This window comes from Panulirus ornatus, chromosome 48, assembly GCF_036320965.1.
Source record: "Panulirus ornatus isolate Po-2019 chromosome 48, ASM3632096v1, whole genome shotgun sequence".
In the NCBI taxonomy this organism is placed as follows: domain Eukaryota; kingdom Metazoa; phylum Arthropoda; class Malacostraca; order Decapoda; family Palinuridae; genus Panulirus; species Panulirus ornatus.
The window spans coordinates 17729483-17747436 of record NC_092271.1 but is presented as its reverse complement, the minus strand read 5'-3'; the positions used below and the strand labels follow the sequence as shown (position 1 = coordinate 17747436).

At 45.3% G+C, this 17954-nt stretch overlaps 1 protein-coding gene across 3 annotated transcripts; it reads left to right on the top strand.

Annotated features, from left to right (window-relative positions):
• Window positions 1-843: 843 nt before the first annotated feature.
• LOC139764163 (uncharacterized) lies at window positions 844-16144 on the top strand. 3 transcript variants are annotated; one of them, XM_071690707.1, is made up of 4 exons: window positions 844-978; window positions 9543-9918; window positions 13111-13296; window positions 14255-16144. In XM_071690707.1, the coding sequence occupies exons 2-4, from the start codon at window positions 9569-9571 to the stop codon at window positions 14430-14432; spliced, it is 714 nt and encodes a 237-aa protein (XP_071546808.1). In that variant the 5' UTR covers window positions 844-978; window positions 9543-9568; the 3' UTR covers window positions 14433-16144. The 3 variants fall into 3 exon arrangements, with proteins under 3 accessions (XP_071546808.1, XP_071546810.1, XP_071546809.1); XM_071690709.1 differs by lacking the exon at window positions 9543-9918 and adding an exon at window positions 8745-9078 and having other exon boundaries at window positions 854-978; XM_071690708.1 differs by lacking the exons at window positions 844-978; window positions 9543-9918 and adding an exon at window positions 9925-12819.
• Window positions 16145-17954: the final 1810 nt, after the last annotated feature.

Below are 17954 nucleotides of genomic sequence, written 5' to 3'. Positions count from 1 at the left end.
ATCTTGGCATTCTGGTGTCATTACTGCTAATTGATTATCTAGTAACATAATCTTTCCCTTCATGATGTGAGATGCAGCAAAATTCAGACGCACACACTCACACACGCAGAGGAATCCTCTGGTATACGACGTTCCCTGTAATATCCAGAAGACGCGTTTTCCTTCTTCGCAATATCCTCGACTTTTCCGTCAATATTCACAACTCTGGATTCATTTTCAACACCTCCTTGGGACATTAGCCTTAATAGGACGGTCTGAGTTTGGCGTGGAGAGATAGAGAGAGATATAGCTAGGTTTAAAGATAGATAGATAGAGAGACGGAGACAGAGAGAAGACTGGTCTAGCGACAACTGAGGGACGACGCGAGCAGCCAGAGCGCGGGAGTGTGATGACATCGTCTCACACCACTCTGGGCCGTGAACTACAAACTCACAGTGCACTTTTATGAGTTGCCATCGCGCTCTTGACTTTAGGATAAAAAAACCCAGCTTTCCTCATGTTTTCCCTCAGGTATTTTATGTTCCTTTGGCCGTAGAGTTTCCAGGAGTAGATGACACTCAGCTAAACAGAAAGGATAAGTTAGGTGAGCTGAGCATTGCTTTCCGATATTTAGAGGCGACAACGAAACCCGTATGTGGAGCTAGTTGGAGAGCAGTTGGAAAGAGGAGGAGGAGGAGCAGCAGTTGTTGGAGGTGGAGGATTTGAGGGGGAGGGAGGGAGGGAGGGAAGAAACGGAGGGAGCCTGGTGGGAGGGAGGGGTGTGCTATGTGGTGACGATGGTTACTGGAGGAGGAGGAGGAGGAGGAGGGACTTGGAAAACCAGGCCACGGAAGCCAAGTCAGCAGGGGGGAGCCATGAGGTATATAACAGGCAGGAGGGAAGCATCAGGCATCAGTTCGTTCTGACCAGTAGTTCAAGCTACACACACACACGACACACCACACATCCTCTCTTACCTTCTCCTATTGTGATTGCAAGGTATGTGGAAAACCCTGGAAGTTGTCGACTCGTGCATCCTCCTGCCATCGCCATCCTTCACCCACCATCACCATCAGTGTTTCAACAGTGCCAAAGTTTGGAGTGACCAGTGTTACCGAGTGTTAGTGCTAAGTGTCTTTGTCGTCGTCCCGTGGTAACGACATGGGCGAGTAACAGACCACAGGCCACAGGAACCTTTAACGAAATCTTCGCGATCACCTTGAAGCTATCTCGCTTCACCCAATGGGACACACGATTCACGTTCCTTAGAGAAAATATGGAAGATAGTTTTACGCGCTTAATCTGCGACATCAGCTAAGAACTTGTAAAAGCTTCCCTAATTACTATTTTTGCTTAGATTAATCTGAAGACTTAAGTGTAGAGTCATTGAGCAGATTCGGCAATTATCATCACGTTCTTTTGGCAAAGTCAGTCATTCTAAGTCTTTCTTATTATCAGATTTAATTAATTGAGAAAAGAGAAAGAAATATAATTGTACAGTTATAAACTTAGTTCCCAGTAAAACACGCAATTTCTATGTAAGTGAAGACAACTAGGATGCTTTTTTCATTTTTCAAATAAGTGAAGCATAATAATTTTGAACAAGAAAATTCATTTGGTCATATATATATATATATATATATATATATATATATATATATATATATATATATATATATATATATATATATATATATATATATATATTCGCATCTCTCTGTGATACTAATGTATGAGCTTCCCACTCACATATCCATCTTAATCAGATGACGCTAAGCAAGCAAGCAACGGTCTTGCAGATGATAACATATTCTGACACGACTTTAACCGCCGCTCTCGCTTAACAGATTAAGTTCATCATGTTAACCAATAGATCATTGAGTGCTATTACGCGCTTCACGCCAGCAGCATGACTCTTTTACTGAGTAAACTCTGAGTAACGAGGCTTGACCACAGTGTTTGCCCAGTCCTGTTTGCTGTCTGCTAATGTCCACCTGGGCCACTCTGCAACGCGCTACCTCCCTTACGCGTTTTGATATCCGATCAAGACGACGGATAAAGTAATATTCATACTTCGATGATTCAAGATCGAATATTCCGTATAGATATACTCTACGTTCTCTTTAAAACTGTACCGTATATCATGGAGCTCCTTGCATCCTTAGATCTAAATTAATGATTTTGTCGTGATTCATATTCTGATCTTGAACATCTTTTTGCTTGCAAGGAGCTACAAATATAACCCAACGAATTGCTTCAATGAGTTCGAAAATAAGTCCACGTCTTCTCCTGTAGTGAGCCTCCTAGCGGTGCAAAAAAGAACTATAGTACAACCCATAAAAAAAGGCAATAAAGCATTTATCACGATGGAGAGATACATGTAACAAGATCTATTTATATTTACTGAATCTCAAATGCTGGATACCAGAGCCGGAGCTACAGCCGAGGGGCAAGTCAATGTCACATTCTGAAGCTTCGGTCTTGGTGTTGTCGGCTAAGTTTGCTACTCATTGGCCATGATTCGAGAGCTTCAGATAAGCCAAACCTGTTCCTCCTCGTTTTACACACGCGTTGAGGCACTCAGCTCCCGCCTGGGGCAAATACCTCCTAACTCCTTGTCACTGTCATCCATTACCTCGCCACTCACTTCACTTAACTCACTTCATCGGTATAACCACTCATTTCACCTCATAGTTGTAAACCACTCATTTCAAATCGCTTCTGAATTCATCATCATGTTTCGTCTGTTTCAGCTGTATGAAGTACTCGAAGACATGACTCTCTATGTACATAATCCTTACCCTTGTGCCTCATAACTCATCTCATAATCATCGCATCGGCCTGTAGTTTTGATATAGAATTGCCTCATGAGATATTCTGACTGTAAATATACTAGCCTCATGCATTCTCATATATCATTAATATAATAAATATACTTTTAGTATATATTCTTTAGTAGATAGCTCCAGCTTTGTATATACATGGCATAAAGTATGATTAAGTTTTGTATATATGTATATATAACACACAGCCACACTTTGACTTGTTAAAGTCATTTGTATATATAACACTGTGTTTATTTTTAGAAAGCAACTTATGCTAACACATAGGGAACTGTAGCATAAGGCAAGTGCGATTGGATGTCGATTGTGTCCAACTGAGAGAACTGAATGCGGCAGCTCCATGTGAATACAGTTTCTTGTGGTGTCGGATCCTTCTGTCTTCCTATAACTCTTCAGACACATTCTTCAGCCATCTGTCCTTTGAATCCTGCAAAAACTAATACTCTTAATCGTCTGTCTTACTTTCTTGCTGATGATCTGTCCCTGACATGACGATGCTGAAGAATCTTCAGTGCAAGGCTTCAGAACCACTTGATGAACTGAGCATCAGAACTAACGAGCACACGTAGGATTCGAACGAGTGTTCACCATTTTCTGATGGGATCACTAACATCTTTGTCGGATTCATTTTTGTCTAGGTAAAATTAGTCAGAGTTAACCAACGCTGGACGCTTCCTTTAATATCGTAGCATAGAAATATCCCAAGAAAGTCATTAGCAGCTTAAAAGTAAAATTGATAAATTCTAGAATATGATTTTCTGACTTTAGATATTACCAGTATCCCTAAAACAAACACCACATATGCGTACCTTCAGATACTTTGCGGATTTTAAAGATAAGTTCGAGAAACGTCAGTTAGGGTCCCTCCTGTACGAGTCTTAAGGTCTGCCATACGGTGTCCTTAAGAACTATAATAAGCCACCATAATCTGCCTGCGGCGCTCATCACCGCAGGCCGTAAGCCGTCACGCTCTAGGCACGGCAGCGGGGCCAACAAGGTGTCATTATGTCTTACGGTTATGTGAAGGAGGTTGGAAGAAGAGGGTCGGGTGGGGTGGGATGTGGGGGTTGGACACAGGGAACCCGTCCAGCTAATCCCCCCGCCCCTCCGCCGTTTCCTACCCCACCGCTACTTCTGTTGACTTTCTACCTGACGTCGCCAACGGTGTGGTCTGCTCTATATAACTTCCTCATGAAGAGCGCGCTCCCACTGGCGTCACCAAGACGGTCGCGTTCTCTGTAGTGGGAGGCGAGACTTGAGCAATGGTCTCGGGTTCAAGTTTAGTTAGATTCCTCTGTGGTTTCCCATAACGGATCAGTTTAGTATTGCTGTTGGTGATGGCATTTGACATCATTCTTTTTGACAATGATAAAGTAATAATACATTAGAAGAAAAAATAGACATAAACAAATGGTTTTATCAAATCGCATAGATAACCAAATAAAGAACAAAAAGAATGAAATATGAGTGTATTTAGCAACGCACAAACAGAGTCTGGCAAGCGAGCGAAGCCGGTGACATTAACCCAATGGCGAGCAAAACAGCGGTCACCGACATTGGCCTAGAGTCAGGAGTGACAGGTGGTTTACCTGGAGCAATCCCCAGTGCGACCACGACAAGCTCAGTGAGGCTCTGCCGCCACCACCACCACCACTACACACCACCCGTGTACCGGAAGTCCAACCACAACAGACCTGTGTTAACGGGAACATGGCTACCTCTTGCCATTTGGTGTGCAACAAGGCCGCCAACTGAGCAACATATACGATAAACGATGAATCATTTTTTCTTTCTTTTCTTACAAATTACTAAATTCATAAAGAAATGCTTCAAGAAAATGATCGTCGAACAATTCGCTTTGCCTCAAACTGCGATGACCTCTGTATTCAACTAGACTCACCGTGCCATGATGCAAAGATGAGTCTCATGTTGGGTCAGACCATAACACGCGTGTGTAGGTGTAGCACCACTTGAATCCCACCTCACCAAGATGAGGACCTCGTCCTCCTCACGTGTTCGGAGTATTACCGTCAGCTTTTCCTGGAGTCAATACACTCTACGGTTACAACTTCACCGAATCCAGTGAACTTCGTGTCAACCTTCAACTTCTCATTGAATCGTTACAAGTCTACGGTAGCAATTCAATCCCAGATAGTAATCAATCATTTTTCATTTCCTGGCACAACTTTAAAGTCATTCGAACATCAGCTGCATTAACCTACTCTCCATTCAAAGATTCCAACATTGTGTCACTCTCCCGTGAACTATTCGATCCATCCCTTAATAACGTGTGAGTATTCTATTTTGCGATAAAAGCCAACTCCACACGCACGTGCCACACGCCGAGCGCCGTCCTCACGGAGCTGAGCCTTGCAACATGCTGGTATGCGTGTGAGTATGTGTGTATCAGCTCCTTTGCCATTAGTCCCCTCGCGCCCTTCGTTCAGTACCTCCGGTCACTGCCACCTTCCCCACAAAAGCGGACAGACAGACAACCTACCATCATGCTACTTTCGCGCTCCCCACTCCCTGATTTGTTAGTGTTCAACAAGAACCCTTTTTTTTTTTTTTGTAATGAAAGGATAACTGTTTACATATTACCCAATTACAATAAACAATGGCACGGTGTTGCTCAGGTACCCGGCCTCTCATTGGCTACTATCTTGTCCATGGTCTTGCTCATTGGCCGTTCAGGTGACTCTGCTGACCAATCACTCGCACGGATTCACTCAGGGGCGTGTCGTGTGAATTTCAAAGCCTTTCTTGTCTTAATGTCATCTGGTATTTGCTCGCTTACCGAATCGTATTGCCACATAATCGTTTTCCATCTAGAACATATACGTATTCTTCAATCAAGTTTGCAATAAATGGTTACTTCAGAATATATCTGAAGTTGATTGCTAGAGACATGTATCGTACAAATATTAATATACAACCAGCACGGCTGATTTACAGTAACTCTGTAAACGAGACGCAAAACCATACTGTAATTACATATAGCCTATCCCAGACCCAAAAGGTGGCACAGTTCAAAGAGGTGACGATGAAAGGAGAGAGATAAGCTCCGTCCTCGTAAGTTACCACGTGTAGCGTTCCCTCTCCACCGGAAGCGCCGCTACTGGATGACTGGTTGGTTATCTTTAGGCCTATTTGACTGCCAAGAACATTAAGGCCGTCGACGTGTGTTCTTAGAAAAAAGTCAGTCGAGCGAACTGGAACACCTGGAGGGGATCAGTGTAATTCTTGGACCATACACACTCCTGCTGCACACACACACACACACACACACACACACACGTATTCCCTGCGTGTCGTAGAAGGCGACTAAAAGGTAAGGGAGCGGGGGGCTGGAAATCCTCCCCTCTGGTTTTTTTTTCCCAAAGAAGGAACAGAGAAGGGGGCCAGATGAGGATATTCCCTCAAAGGCCCAGTCCTCTGTTCTTAACACTACCTCGCTAAGGCGGGAAATGGCGAATAGTATGAAAGAAAGAAAGAAGTATGAACATGCACTTTCAGAGAACATACAAAACTCCAACAGCCAGGATCGAACCCGGGACCCCTGCATGACAGGCGGGAGCGATACAGCTAGGCTATGATATACATTTGCTCGTTGATCCTTGAATGTTTACTCATCGTTCTCATGTCACTGAGGCGTATGTTACCGAGACCGACTAATTTTCCAACCCACAAAACATTTCTCAAAATCTCTTCTTGAAGTAACCGAGTTCTTCATTTGGACAATCTTCGCACTTACTCATACTCATTTCCTAAATACAGGAACTCCATTAGACGAGAGGATTCACCACTTAGTACTGATCAGAGATAACTCAGTTGCCCCGCCGCGCCAACTTTTCGTTTTCTTTTGCGCCTGGGTCTTGCCTTTTCTGTGGAGGCCCGACAGTCGCGTTTTCTTTAGGAGCTGTATTCTCATGGCGCGCTGCGAGGAGTGAAGGATCCTGCCATCTAGTGTCTGCAGAAGCCAATATTGTAGCGCTGGTGCATGAGGTCGCTACAACCAGCCACCAACTTGACCCTATGCATGCTGAGAGCATCCCACACGTACCTGTGACATGTTCTCACCTTTTCAGGCCTTGTACAGTCATGAAGCCGTTTTTCTTCTACGCTGCTGTCCTAGTTGTATGTATGCGAGTGGGGCGGGCAGCCGAAGCCCTGCAGCAAAATCGTCAATTATCAGATGACGAGGAGGCATCCGAAAGATTCCTGTTTACGGGAGCTCTCAGTCTTGGAAACACTGGGAACGTTGGGTCCATCACAATTGGGAATGCCGGCTATATTGCCCTGGGCGCGGCCTTGCTCGTTCCTCTCATTATTGGTCTAGCTCTCTTGTTCTATCTTTTCGGAGGCCCAAGAGATAGCGGCTCATCGAGCTACAGCGGTTCCGGCTATGGCTCGTCCTCCTACGCTCGTGACCTCCACCAGTAGGTATCGACGGTTCATGGTCCTCCTCCTCCTCGTCCACCTTCTCCTCCTCCTCTGACGATCCCTTATCGTTGCAAGTCAGGCCCGATCGTGCACTAGTCCCACTCCCTGACCCAAGCCTATCCTATACCCTGTCACCCATACTCCTCTAATGAAGCACCGCCACATTTAGAATGACAGACAAACTTCAGATTCACTAGATGGCAGAATGATACAGGTCACCATGAATAAGATGGATTAGATCACTTTCGTCAACTACAGTACCGCTCGTTTACAGGCCAGTATGCTCTCTCTTAAGTACCTGACTCTCCTGCTTGGCGCTGTGCTTCATCTCTCAGTTCTCTCCTCGGCCGAAAATATCTCGGTGCTGTATGAAGGCAGTGCCGTGGACGAGGCCTTGGGAGAACGAGTGGCTGAGGACGCCGGGGAGAAGCTGGGCTTCACGTCCTCCACCACCGGCTCCAACAGTGTGGTAGTCTCAGGGGCAGGGATCGTGTGGCTCTTGCTATGGGGCGTCGTATTAACCATCATTGCCAGTGCAGTTCTCTGCTACTGGGTGGGATGCGAGTATGCATCAAGTGGCCGCAGATTTAGCGACCTAGTGGGCCTGTACGTACCAGAATGATCCTTATTTCACTTGTAGTTGTTATCAGGCTCGCTCACTTGTAGTTGTTATCAGGTTGCTGCTGCTGCTACTGCTGCTAGTTCACCGCCTGTCAGTCTCTTTTCATTTTCCTTATTACGTGCAATGTGCAAAGGCACGTCAGAGTCATCTGCTCTGCTGCTTCTCAACACAGGCACAGAAGCCCCCGAGAAACAAGGGATACTGAATGATTACATGCACCGCAAAGGGTTGCATGATCTTCACTAAAATAGTAACGAAGCAGAGCATGAAGAGCACTCATCAGCATGTTTTTAGTTATCCCTCACGGTGCATGGTCCCAGAACTCGGTGTGAATCGCCAAGGGCATGAGGGGACTTCAGTAGTTCATGGTCTTTCAAAAGATCTCAGTTGTTACTCCTGGCGTGCTACATGACCTCGTCCATAACCTTGATCACGCCCACCTTACCTTCACCATACAGCCTCCAGTGAACAGTGCTCTCTTCCTAAATTCTCAACATTCCTATCTCGATAGTTAACTTGTGTTGTCATTTCGTGCCCAGGGACAAGCTGAACTCGTTGAATGCCAGGCCTGTGTCACCGCACAGGACGGATGGCCCCGCCCCACTCAGCCCTGACGCTTAGAGTCACACCTCGGCTGCCCCACGGACGTGTTTTTTTTTTTTTTTTTCTTAACCGAGGTACTCCTGTATTCATGAGTTATTACTTGACCAACACCATCGCTACAACTGGCTCTTTGCTTCCGACACAAACATGGCAGGTTACCCTGAAACCCCTCTCTGAACCTTCGTCCCCTCGATCCAAGCTTCAGACCTCTGGTCGTTAATTAGTGTCAACCCGCTCGTACCCTGGTCTTCCAGATTACCCTGTACCCTTCCGAATGAACCGCACGCTGGTAGTCCTCGCCCTGGTGGCTGGCCTTTCTACCTGCACCATGGGATTCTCGCCTGAGGCGCTTGACGAGTACCCGGTGGTAGCAGATGGCGCCTATGATGACCCTGAGGGCAGGCTCTTCTTTGTCACCACCAACACAACCACTGTTACAGTCGGTTACGCTACCTTCATCCTCGGAATTACGAGCATCATCGTGCTCGGCGCCCTGCTTGCTATTGCCTACTTTTATGCTACCGGCGACGATTCTGGATACTCCGGGTACTCTGGCAGCAGCAGCTCTGGCTCCTATGGCAGGAAAGCGTATGTAAAGTCCATTTTATCAGGGTTTTTACTAGAAGAGCGGTGTCTTCCTTACCCCGCCCCAACCTAACCATCCCGGCCCGGTAGTCCCTATACCAAACCACCAAACACCACCACCACTACCTAACCAGACCAGCGCTTGTCCCAACAGAGATGACCTGCCCTCACCCCGTCCATCACCACCACCACCACCACCTACCCAATCCCGACGGTGGCCCGGCAGGACACAGGCGCTGCGGTTCATTCTTAATGCATGGTCAAGGCTCTCTGGGGGACCTCGTGACCTGACTCCTGACAGGGTCATGTGGCATCAAGACCTGTGACTGACCATTGCGCTTGCCCACTTTATCTTCTCCTTAATCTCACTTTTGGACACAATAGGCCGCAATTCACATGAGACCAGCACCTCGGTCTGGGCGCTGTCCACCACACTGCCCAGTAACTGAATGTGGCACCTTTTACAGTGCAGTGACTTGCGGGTGACGCGAGAATGAACCGCACGCTCCTGCATGTTCTCGGAGCCCTGCTCCTGTCCTCCTGCGCCCTTGCATCTGACATCTACCCACATGCTGACCTGAGTTTGGACCAGCCTGGAGCTAGTAAAGAAGCTGATCCCAGGCTGTTCTTCATCTTTAACAATGCAACCACGGGTTCATTTGTCACCTTCAACACCACCTTGCTCCTCTTCTCCGCTGGCATCCTGCTCTGGGGCATCGCTGGTGCCATTGCCCTTTATTACCTCCTGACCGCCCCTGCTGACTCGGGCTCTGGCTACTCAGGCTACGGCTCAAGTTCAGGCTACGGCTCAGGTTCAGGCTACTCAGGCCGCGCCAACCGTGGGTGCGTACCAACCTCACCATGACCTCGTCCCTTCCCTGTGCACGCTTCTGGCCGCCCACTGCACCACCGTCGAGCAACAGTCATATCTAGTTTGGTCACCCATGATTAGAAAGAAGGGATAAGTTGTTCTCTCTTAAGTAAACTCTCAATCTATTGCAGTACAAAGCTTCAGCGGTGGTTCAGTGGTAACCATTTTCGTTACTGGATTAGGTAAGTAATTTGTACATATTTTGTATAGTACATATGCTTGCTACATACAAATGTTAGCAACGCTTATGCATGATTACTTCTTGTATTTTTTTTGCATTTAATGTTTGGTTCATATACTTTTAAATCTAGAAGTCACCACTCAACGGTCAGACTACGTTTACCGTTGTCTTTGAAATCGACCAACACATCCAAGTGGCCACCCGCCCCTCCAGGAGAGAGTGATGGAGTCGAAGCTCTTCCTTGTTCCCTACAACTTCCATGCAAACACCTTGTCCCTAGGAGGCCAGCCCACTGGCCTTCAGTGCCTACTGTCCCGGTCTTTTCACCTAGCTTGGTCAATACCATGACTGTCATGATAATGGTTCACCTCTCCTAGCAACACCTACCTCATGACTGTCATGATAATGGTTCACCTCTCCTAGCAACACCTACCTCATGACTGTCATGATGATGGTTCACCTCTCCTAGCAACACCTACCTCATGACTGTCATGATGATGCTTCAATCCTAGCAACACCTACCTCATGACTGTCATGATGATGGTTCGCTCCTCCTAGCAACACCTACCTCATGACTGTCATGATGATGGTTCATTTCTCCTAGCAACACCTACCTCAGTGCAGCCCACTTGCTGCCTTCCAGATTATGGCTCGCATTCTGTCACCAGTATATCCTCTATTGCCCCTAGGAACACCCGCACTCGCTAGGAATAGATGCCTCGAAAATAATGGACAATATAGTATAGCAACTTTTATTATTTGTCTGTATCTTAGAGTACAACAAAACAATAGTTAAGTGTGATTTCTACATCTGTGTCTATAAGAATATGATCTCAGTGGGTATACCTAATATCACACTAGATACTTCAGTATTGCTATTAATTCTGATATTCTCATTTTGGAAGTAATTACGGCGTCTTACAGACTCACCCTCGTCATCTTGTGCAACAGGAAAACGTTCACTCATAACACACGTGATGAAAAGGATTATCAGGTATTCTGTGAATGATCCTACAGTGAAATGAAATCACACATTCAGTATTCACTATTCTGCCTTCACTTAAAATTCGATCGATAGTCCATGAGCAGAGGCCAGATCTAAGTTAGCAACATGCACAGTCGTAGATGTAAAGGGCACGCGTTGAGATCCACGCACGGGACGAGCAGCAAGGCACCTCCCGCCCCAATCTGCAGTAATGGCTCAAATGAATCAAAGAGAGCGAGATCGGCCTTTATAAATGGAGCTTAATTGGGACGCTGGCCACTGCAGCCACACATATGCTAATGAGAATAGGGGCTCCTGCACTTTCCCAGTCTGATGCCGGATAACAATTCTTCTCGGATAATTCTTACTGATGCTCTGTGTTTTTCATACGAGTTAAAACACTGACTTGAAATACCGTTGTGGACAAACGTTGCCACACTTTATGCCAGTCTTGTAGCGATCGGTAGACAGTTTAATTCCAGTCATAGTTAATGACACTGATGACAATCGCAACTTTAAGGACATCACCTCCTTGCAAAGACCATGTTGAGAGGGGGTTGTCATCGTATTTATCAAGCGAGAACCTGAATTGAAAGTCTCTGGTGCTCTACGAGACACTAGATGTTTCTCACCACACTCCTGGGATGAACTAGAGGATATAGAGAGCCTCCTGCGGCGAGTGGCAGCCCCCCGCAGCGAACGCTGGTTGGCTGCCGGCGGGGCGAACACCTCCAGGCGGCAACGTGTCAAGTCATCGGCCACCGACGGGTGTTTACCCAACGGTTCCTCGGTACCGTCATCGGGAAACACCAGAACGTCTCCGTCTGGAGCTACCCTCCGTCTCCATAGGGTTCAGGTGTCGATCGTCAACTCGTATCGGGTCTTTCTACCTGGCAGGTGTTCTTAAGTTTCTCACACCTCAGTTGTTTGATGAGTCTAGAGGGTGAGGGAAAGACGAGGGGACCAGGGGACTCACCCTCCCCAAAGTCCCTCCTCCTGTATCCCCCCCACCACCAGCCTCCTACACCTTTGTTGTTTACTAAGTGAGGTGGACTTTTCTTTTTACCTTGAGGTTTCTTTCTTATCTGGCGCAGTAGGTCCTCCCCCAACTAGCCATCCCCTGCCCCCTCTGACGTCACTACCCACCTTCGTATATAAGGCCGACTTGGCAGAGTGATGGCACACCACATCTCGGGCTTTAAGTCCTCACAGAGTTCGAACAGCGGCTTCAGTGACCCTCCTCAGTGATTTACTAATCGACTCTAGTGAATAATCGCCTTCTAAAAATCCGAAGAGCTACGAACCCTTGATCGAGTTTTAACTTCGAACGGAAAAAAACACCTCCAGGTCGTTCGTCGCAATGATGTTCAAGCTAGTGTCATCTTGCATACTGGTGGCGACCTTAGCTGCTCAAACTGTGTCGGCCTTCGGTCTTGATCTTAACGATAGCAGTGTATATGATGACGAGGGCCGCCTCCTGGTCATCCCCGTCGGCAACTCACCCACCGCAGGGTTATCCTTTAACATTTCCACCATCGCTCCGTTCGCCGCCATGTTGGCCTCGGCGCTCGTCACCGTCTTGGGACTTGGAGCTCTAGGCTTCCTCCTGTACGCTCTCTTGGCGGGCGGGTTTGGCTATGGCTATGGCTCCGGCAGTAGCTATGGAAATAGTGGAGGAGGATATTCCTCATATTCTTCCTACAGACGGTAAGATGTACAGTGTACAGTGTATATAGTACTACAGAAACCACCATGAATGCCTGCATGCTTGTAGATGTAGATGCCGAACTTTTTCATTAGGACTAAGATGATTTTGTGATATTGAAAAACCCTCATCACCAGTGATGTAGAATATTGTTTCTCTCCTGATTTCTATTCATTCTGTATACGGTTCAAAGTCAAATGATACTAAGGCATTCTACAAAAAAGAAAAAAAGATATCAAATTTTTGTAATAAGCTGAGACTTACCTTTCCTTCCCATACTCCCTCACTCATAGGTCTTTCGACCCCTACGGCATCGACTGGGAGAAGTTCTCCATCCTGGACTGGATCGCTATCGGAGAAGAGGCCTGGAGGAAGTTCGATCCCTCTGACCTTGAGTGCCAGAAGCGTCTGATCTGCGAAGTGCACCAGAACACCTCCCGTTTTGGTACCCCAGCTGCCCGTCTTGTAGACATCTTCAGGTACGTTTTGCGGTCTCCTCTCCTTCCCCTGTCTGTCTTGAGCTATAAGAACAGTAGTTAAAAGATAAGCTGTACCAGGCTGATGATAAGTATGTAGTTGTAGATTAACAATATAAGGCTTTTTGTATAAAAAAACAAGAATTTAACATAAATGCATCTATATCAGAAACGAGTGAATACTACATTAAGAAACCCAACAGATATACAACAATGCAATCAATTACATAAAGCCTATGAAACTGTTGGACTTCTGTACTTGCAGAAAGTAACATTATTCACCTCACACACACACACACACACACACACACACACACACACACACACACATACAAATATATGTATTTAGACGACGCAACACGAGTGTAAAACTCTCTCCCCGTCACACACAAATACTAGTCACACACATACACACACCCACCCACCCACAAAAACACACACACACACACACACACACACGAAAGCTTTCACTTGTGTCACAGTTATGAACCTCATTACTTTACTCAGCCTGACTGAGTACCAACCACATTTACACTACTGATCAACACTTTTTACACTTACCCTGCCTATCTCCCCGCCTACCTGATTATCATATCTTCCTGACACCTTCTGCATCTGTCAAGCCCACTCACTGCCTTCGTCGCCTGCTTTGAACACTATCCGACTGATCTATTTACCCCAGCATCCACTATAGACGCTAAGTTAAAAGTTAATTGCACTTACCTAGGTAAACACCATATCGCACCACCAATCCATTGAAACACCTTCCACATATAATCATCCATCCTCACAATTGAATGATCCGAGAATAATCCACCTCAAATGCGCTACTCAGCAATTACCACATTTGCCACCTTACTCACTACCGCAATACATATGTGTCAATCCAAAACCATAGTTGCCCATGTCCAACACGTCTACTGTATCCTGCTTAACGCCGTCCCTCGTTAACTGCCCACAGTTACCTGCAGTATGCCGAGGTCCTTTCCCTTCCTGACGAGATCAAAGCGCTGATTGAGGAGTATAACGACGCGGCTGATCGAGGACGCAGTCTTCAAAAAGACTGCGGGGAAGTATATACGACATGTGACTTTTCCGTCAAGAAAATAATGGACAAATATTCGCATAATGAGATTTAGCGCTCTCGACACTTGAGAGCGCGAATCGGATGCCTTAAAGGAGGGTAGCCGAGCCGAGGGTTTCCTCCCTTCAAGGCGCTTCCAATATAGTCTTGAAGTGTGCTTTGAGGAGTACCTGATGGCGCAGGCTATCCTTCGAGGTTGACCTTCCCACTGTGAATGGACTGAGATCTGATATCACCGATACCCAGTGGTTTTAGCCTCAGCCTTGACCTTTAGCTTGTGGACTAGATGCTGCCTTGTTTGTTTTTTTTTGAGATGTATTTAAGATATCTGTTGTTAATTTGTATTTAAGATAATTTATTGACTGTGATGACCGCCCTGACTGCACCACCGCCATAGACCCACGACCTTACTCAACCTCTAGGACCTCGTAACGACCCTTATAGTTAACGGCCCTTCTGGGATGACCTAATATATATGCTGTCCTTTGTAAATATGACTCTTCTTGGCTATACATAAATGACCTCACTTAACATTTTGGCTTTGACTGACTGTGACAACCCACCCACCCAACACCCCCCACTTCTCCACTTTCCTTCCCGTTTTTTTGATGTAAGATTACAAAGACTTTGACGTATCTATTTTTCTTTTAATTTTCATTGTTTTACGTCACTGGTTAACAGCCTAGCCCAGCACCGCTACTAGAGACTGACGCCCCTCTGAGTGACGCTGACAGTGATCCCTCCTTAGTGTGGATTTTGCTTGCAGTGACGAGCTGGCAATCGACTACATCCTATTATGTGACAGTGAGATCACCTGCTCTTGACAGTGACTGCCCGACGGCGAGACTGACTCTACGTAAAGCTAAATTTTCAGGAACATCGGACTCTACCTGGAGTTTCTAGCGACACTGACGATGCTCATAACTAACTTTTCAGCAACACTGACTCTACTTAGAACTTTCAATGAAACTGACTCTGCTCATAGTTTTCAGCAACACTGACTCTACTTACAGGCAAATATCATCGACATTGACTGTACTTATAACCAAATTTTCAACCATACCGACTCTATGCATTAGCAAACCTTGCTTTCAGTGACTATGCTTGACTGACTCATTTGAATCTATACATATGAATATATATACATATATGACTTACGTTGATTAGTTCCATATGTCTGTTGACAACACCTGACTTTGCCAACACTGACAGTGTGACCTGACATTTTACGTTGCTTGACATCACTTGACTCTGTGTCCATTGAAAGACTTTGCTTGACGGTATCTTATGGTGAGTGACTACGACAAACGTAAAACCTCACTGACTCAAAGGAGACATCACCTGACATCAGTAGACGACACTGCCTAGTTAATATTTCTCGACCCTAGACTATAACTGACGAAAGAAGATGTTGGTCAAAACGCTGTAACTAACTGACTGAAACCAGAAAACATTTGTTCCTGACAGCTACCTGTAGCCATATATATATATATATATATATATATATATATATATATATATATATATATATATATATATATATATATATATATATATATATATATATATGCATATATATATATATATATATAGAGAGAGAGAGAGAGAGAGAGAGAGAGAAAGACTATAATCGTGTACAGACCAGTGCTTCCTAGCTATATGTTTTTGTCAATAATTGAGACCTGTGGAGAGAGAGAGAGAGAGAGAGAGAGAGAGAGAGAGAGAGAGAGAGAGAGAGAGAGAGAGAGAGAGAGAGAGAGAGAGAGAGAGAGAGTGACTACTATAAGACCGAGAACACGTCACTGTGCTACAGCTACCGTTCCTCTGAAACTGTTCTACGGTAGGGGACAAGCGAGACTCGACCCCTTTCAGTTCCCAGTGCCTCTTCTCACAAGACCTAGTAGACCCAGCGCAGACGACGGTTATCCTCTTGTATGAATCGTCATAATCACCTTGACAGCTCTTTTTTTTTTTGATATATATGTACATTACCTGGTGGCCAGGGAGCTAGCCCTCCTGGTGCCTCAGTCTTGCATGCCTAACGTATCTCCAAGTGACAGTTAGAGAAAAAATAAATCACAAAACATCTACCATATTTTATTTTTAGACTCAGAATCTATCACAATCCAAGCGTTTTTTTTTTTTTTTGCAGTGACTTGTGTATTTGCGTTACGTAAAGGTTTATATAGTTTTTTTTTATATTTTGGCACCTGTACATACACCTTATATATATATATATATATATATCTTGTTATTGATTATTTTTTTATCATTATGGTTTCTGAAGGCTAATTTAATAAATTATTTACACCTGATGTTGTGTTGTGATTCAGCCCTAAGGAGAAATGAAAAGGAAGTACACAAACGTATATATATATATATATATATATATATATATATATATATATATATATATATATATATATATATATATATATATATATACAAATTTTTTTTCCCTCTCTCTACACTCAATATAACCATCTTTAGGGTGTTTTCCCCAATCCAAACCCAGTCACCTTTAGTCTTTACTGGTTATCAAATCTACACACACAAAGGTATACAAATATACTTTTAGGAATACCGAAACATTGCTTCAGCAGAAGAAAGGTAAATGCAAAGACCGAGAATTCAAAAGAAAATACGAGAAAGGAATATGCTACGAAAACGCCATGAACAGCATGATATAGATGAATCAAAACTGCACACAGGATGTGACATCCATAAGCCCTCTTAGCAGTAGCGGTGTACGTATGTACACAAACACACACTATAAAGAAACCAACGGCAAGTCTAGCCATTTTCTTTGAATACCATCCTCCTCCCGGCGCCATGACCAACCCCCCTGCCTTACGTAGCCTCCTACCGTGCACCTCCACTACTGGCCTCGTTCCCGACCCAAACCAGGAGCGTAGTTGAGACCGTTAGGGCCTACCACAGGAAGTGGAGTGAGGAAACAGACGAACAAGCCTCTGGCATGTGTTCTACTTGGATGTTAAGCGGGAGGTTATGTAATTAGGAGCTGAGACACTATATGTTTCTTTTCCCTCAATATGTTGTAGGTGTGAGGTTGCTATGACATTCAGCTGACCACGTAAAAAGAGTGACGGTGATTATGTGGTGTGGACTCACAGGAACACTGAACTGGATATTTATTTCACTTTCTATTTGTCCAGGAGAAACCATTGTGGAGAAATTTCAGCTCTCTACAATCACACGTAACTCCTTGAGTGTCTCATAATGACTTAGCTTTCCAAAGGTTCTTCGCCCAACCCATAGCATTCCCTTACCAACCGCGTCTCTTAACTGGCGAGAGAAGGGAACTCCTGGTCTTAAGTAGAACGTAAGGAAAAAAGAACTGATCTAAATCCATCGAAGAAATGCGGACACATATCCAGCCCTGGAAGGGTCGCGACGGGGAAAAGACGGATGTGGCACCAACGGGTCTGGAAAGTCAACAAACTCCCGACCACAAGGCGTCGGAGGAGCGGTCACTCGGCAGATTCGGTAGTCGAAGGGAGGGTTGGAGCTCAAGAAGAAGCTATAGTAGGTCACCTCTGCTTAGAGAAACTACACT

Coding starts and splice junctions, on each gene's coding strand:
- LOC139764163 (XM_071690707.1), top strand. CDS start 9,569: ATGAACCGCACGCTCCTGCATGTTCTCGGAGCCCTGCTCCTGTCCTCC. Junction 9,919..13,110: donor TCAGGCCGCGCCAACCGTGG/GTGCGTACCAAC, acceptor CCTCACTCATAG/GTCTTTCGACCCCTACGGCA. Junction 13,297..14,254: donor CGTCTTGTAGACATCTTCAG/GTACGTTTTGCG, acceptor AACTGCCCACAG/TTACCTGCAGTATGCCGAGG.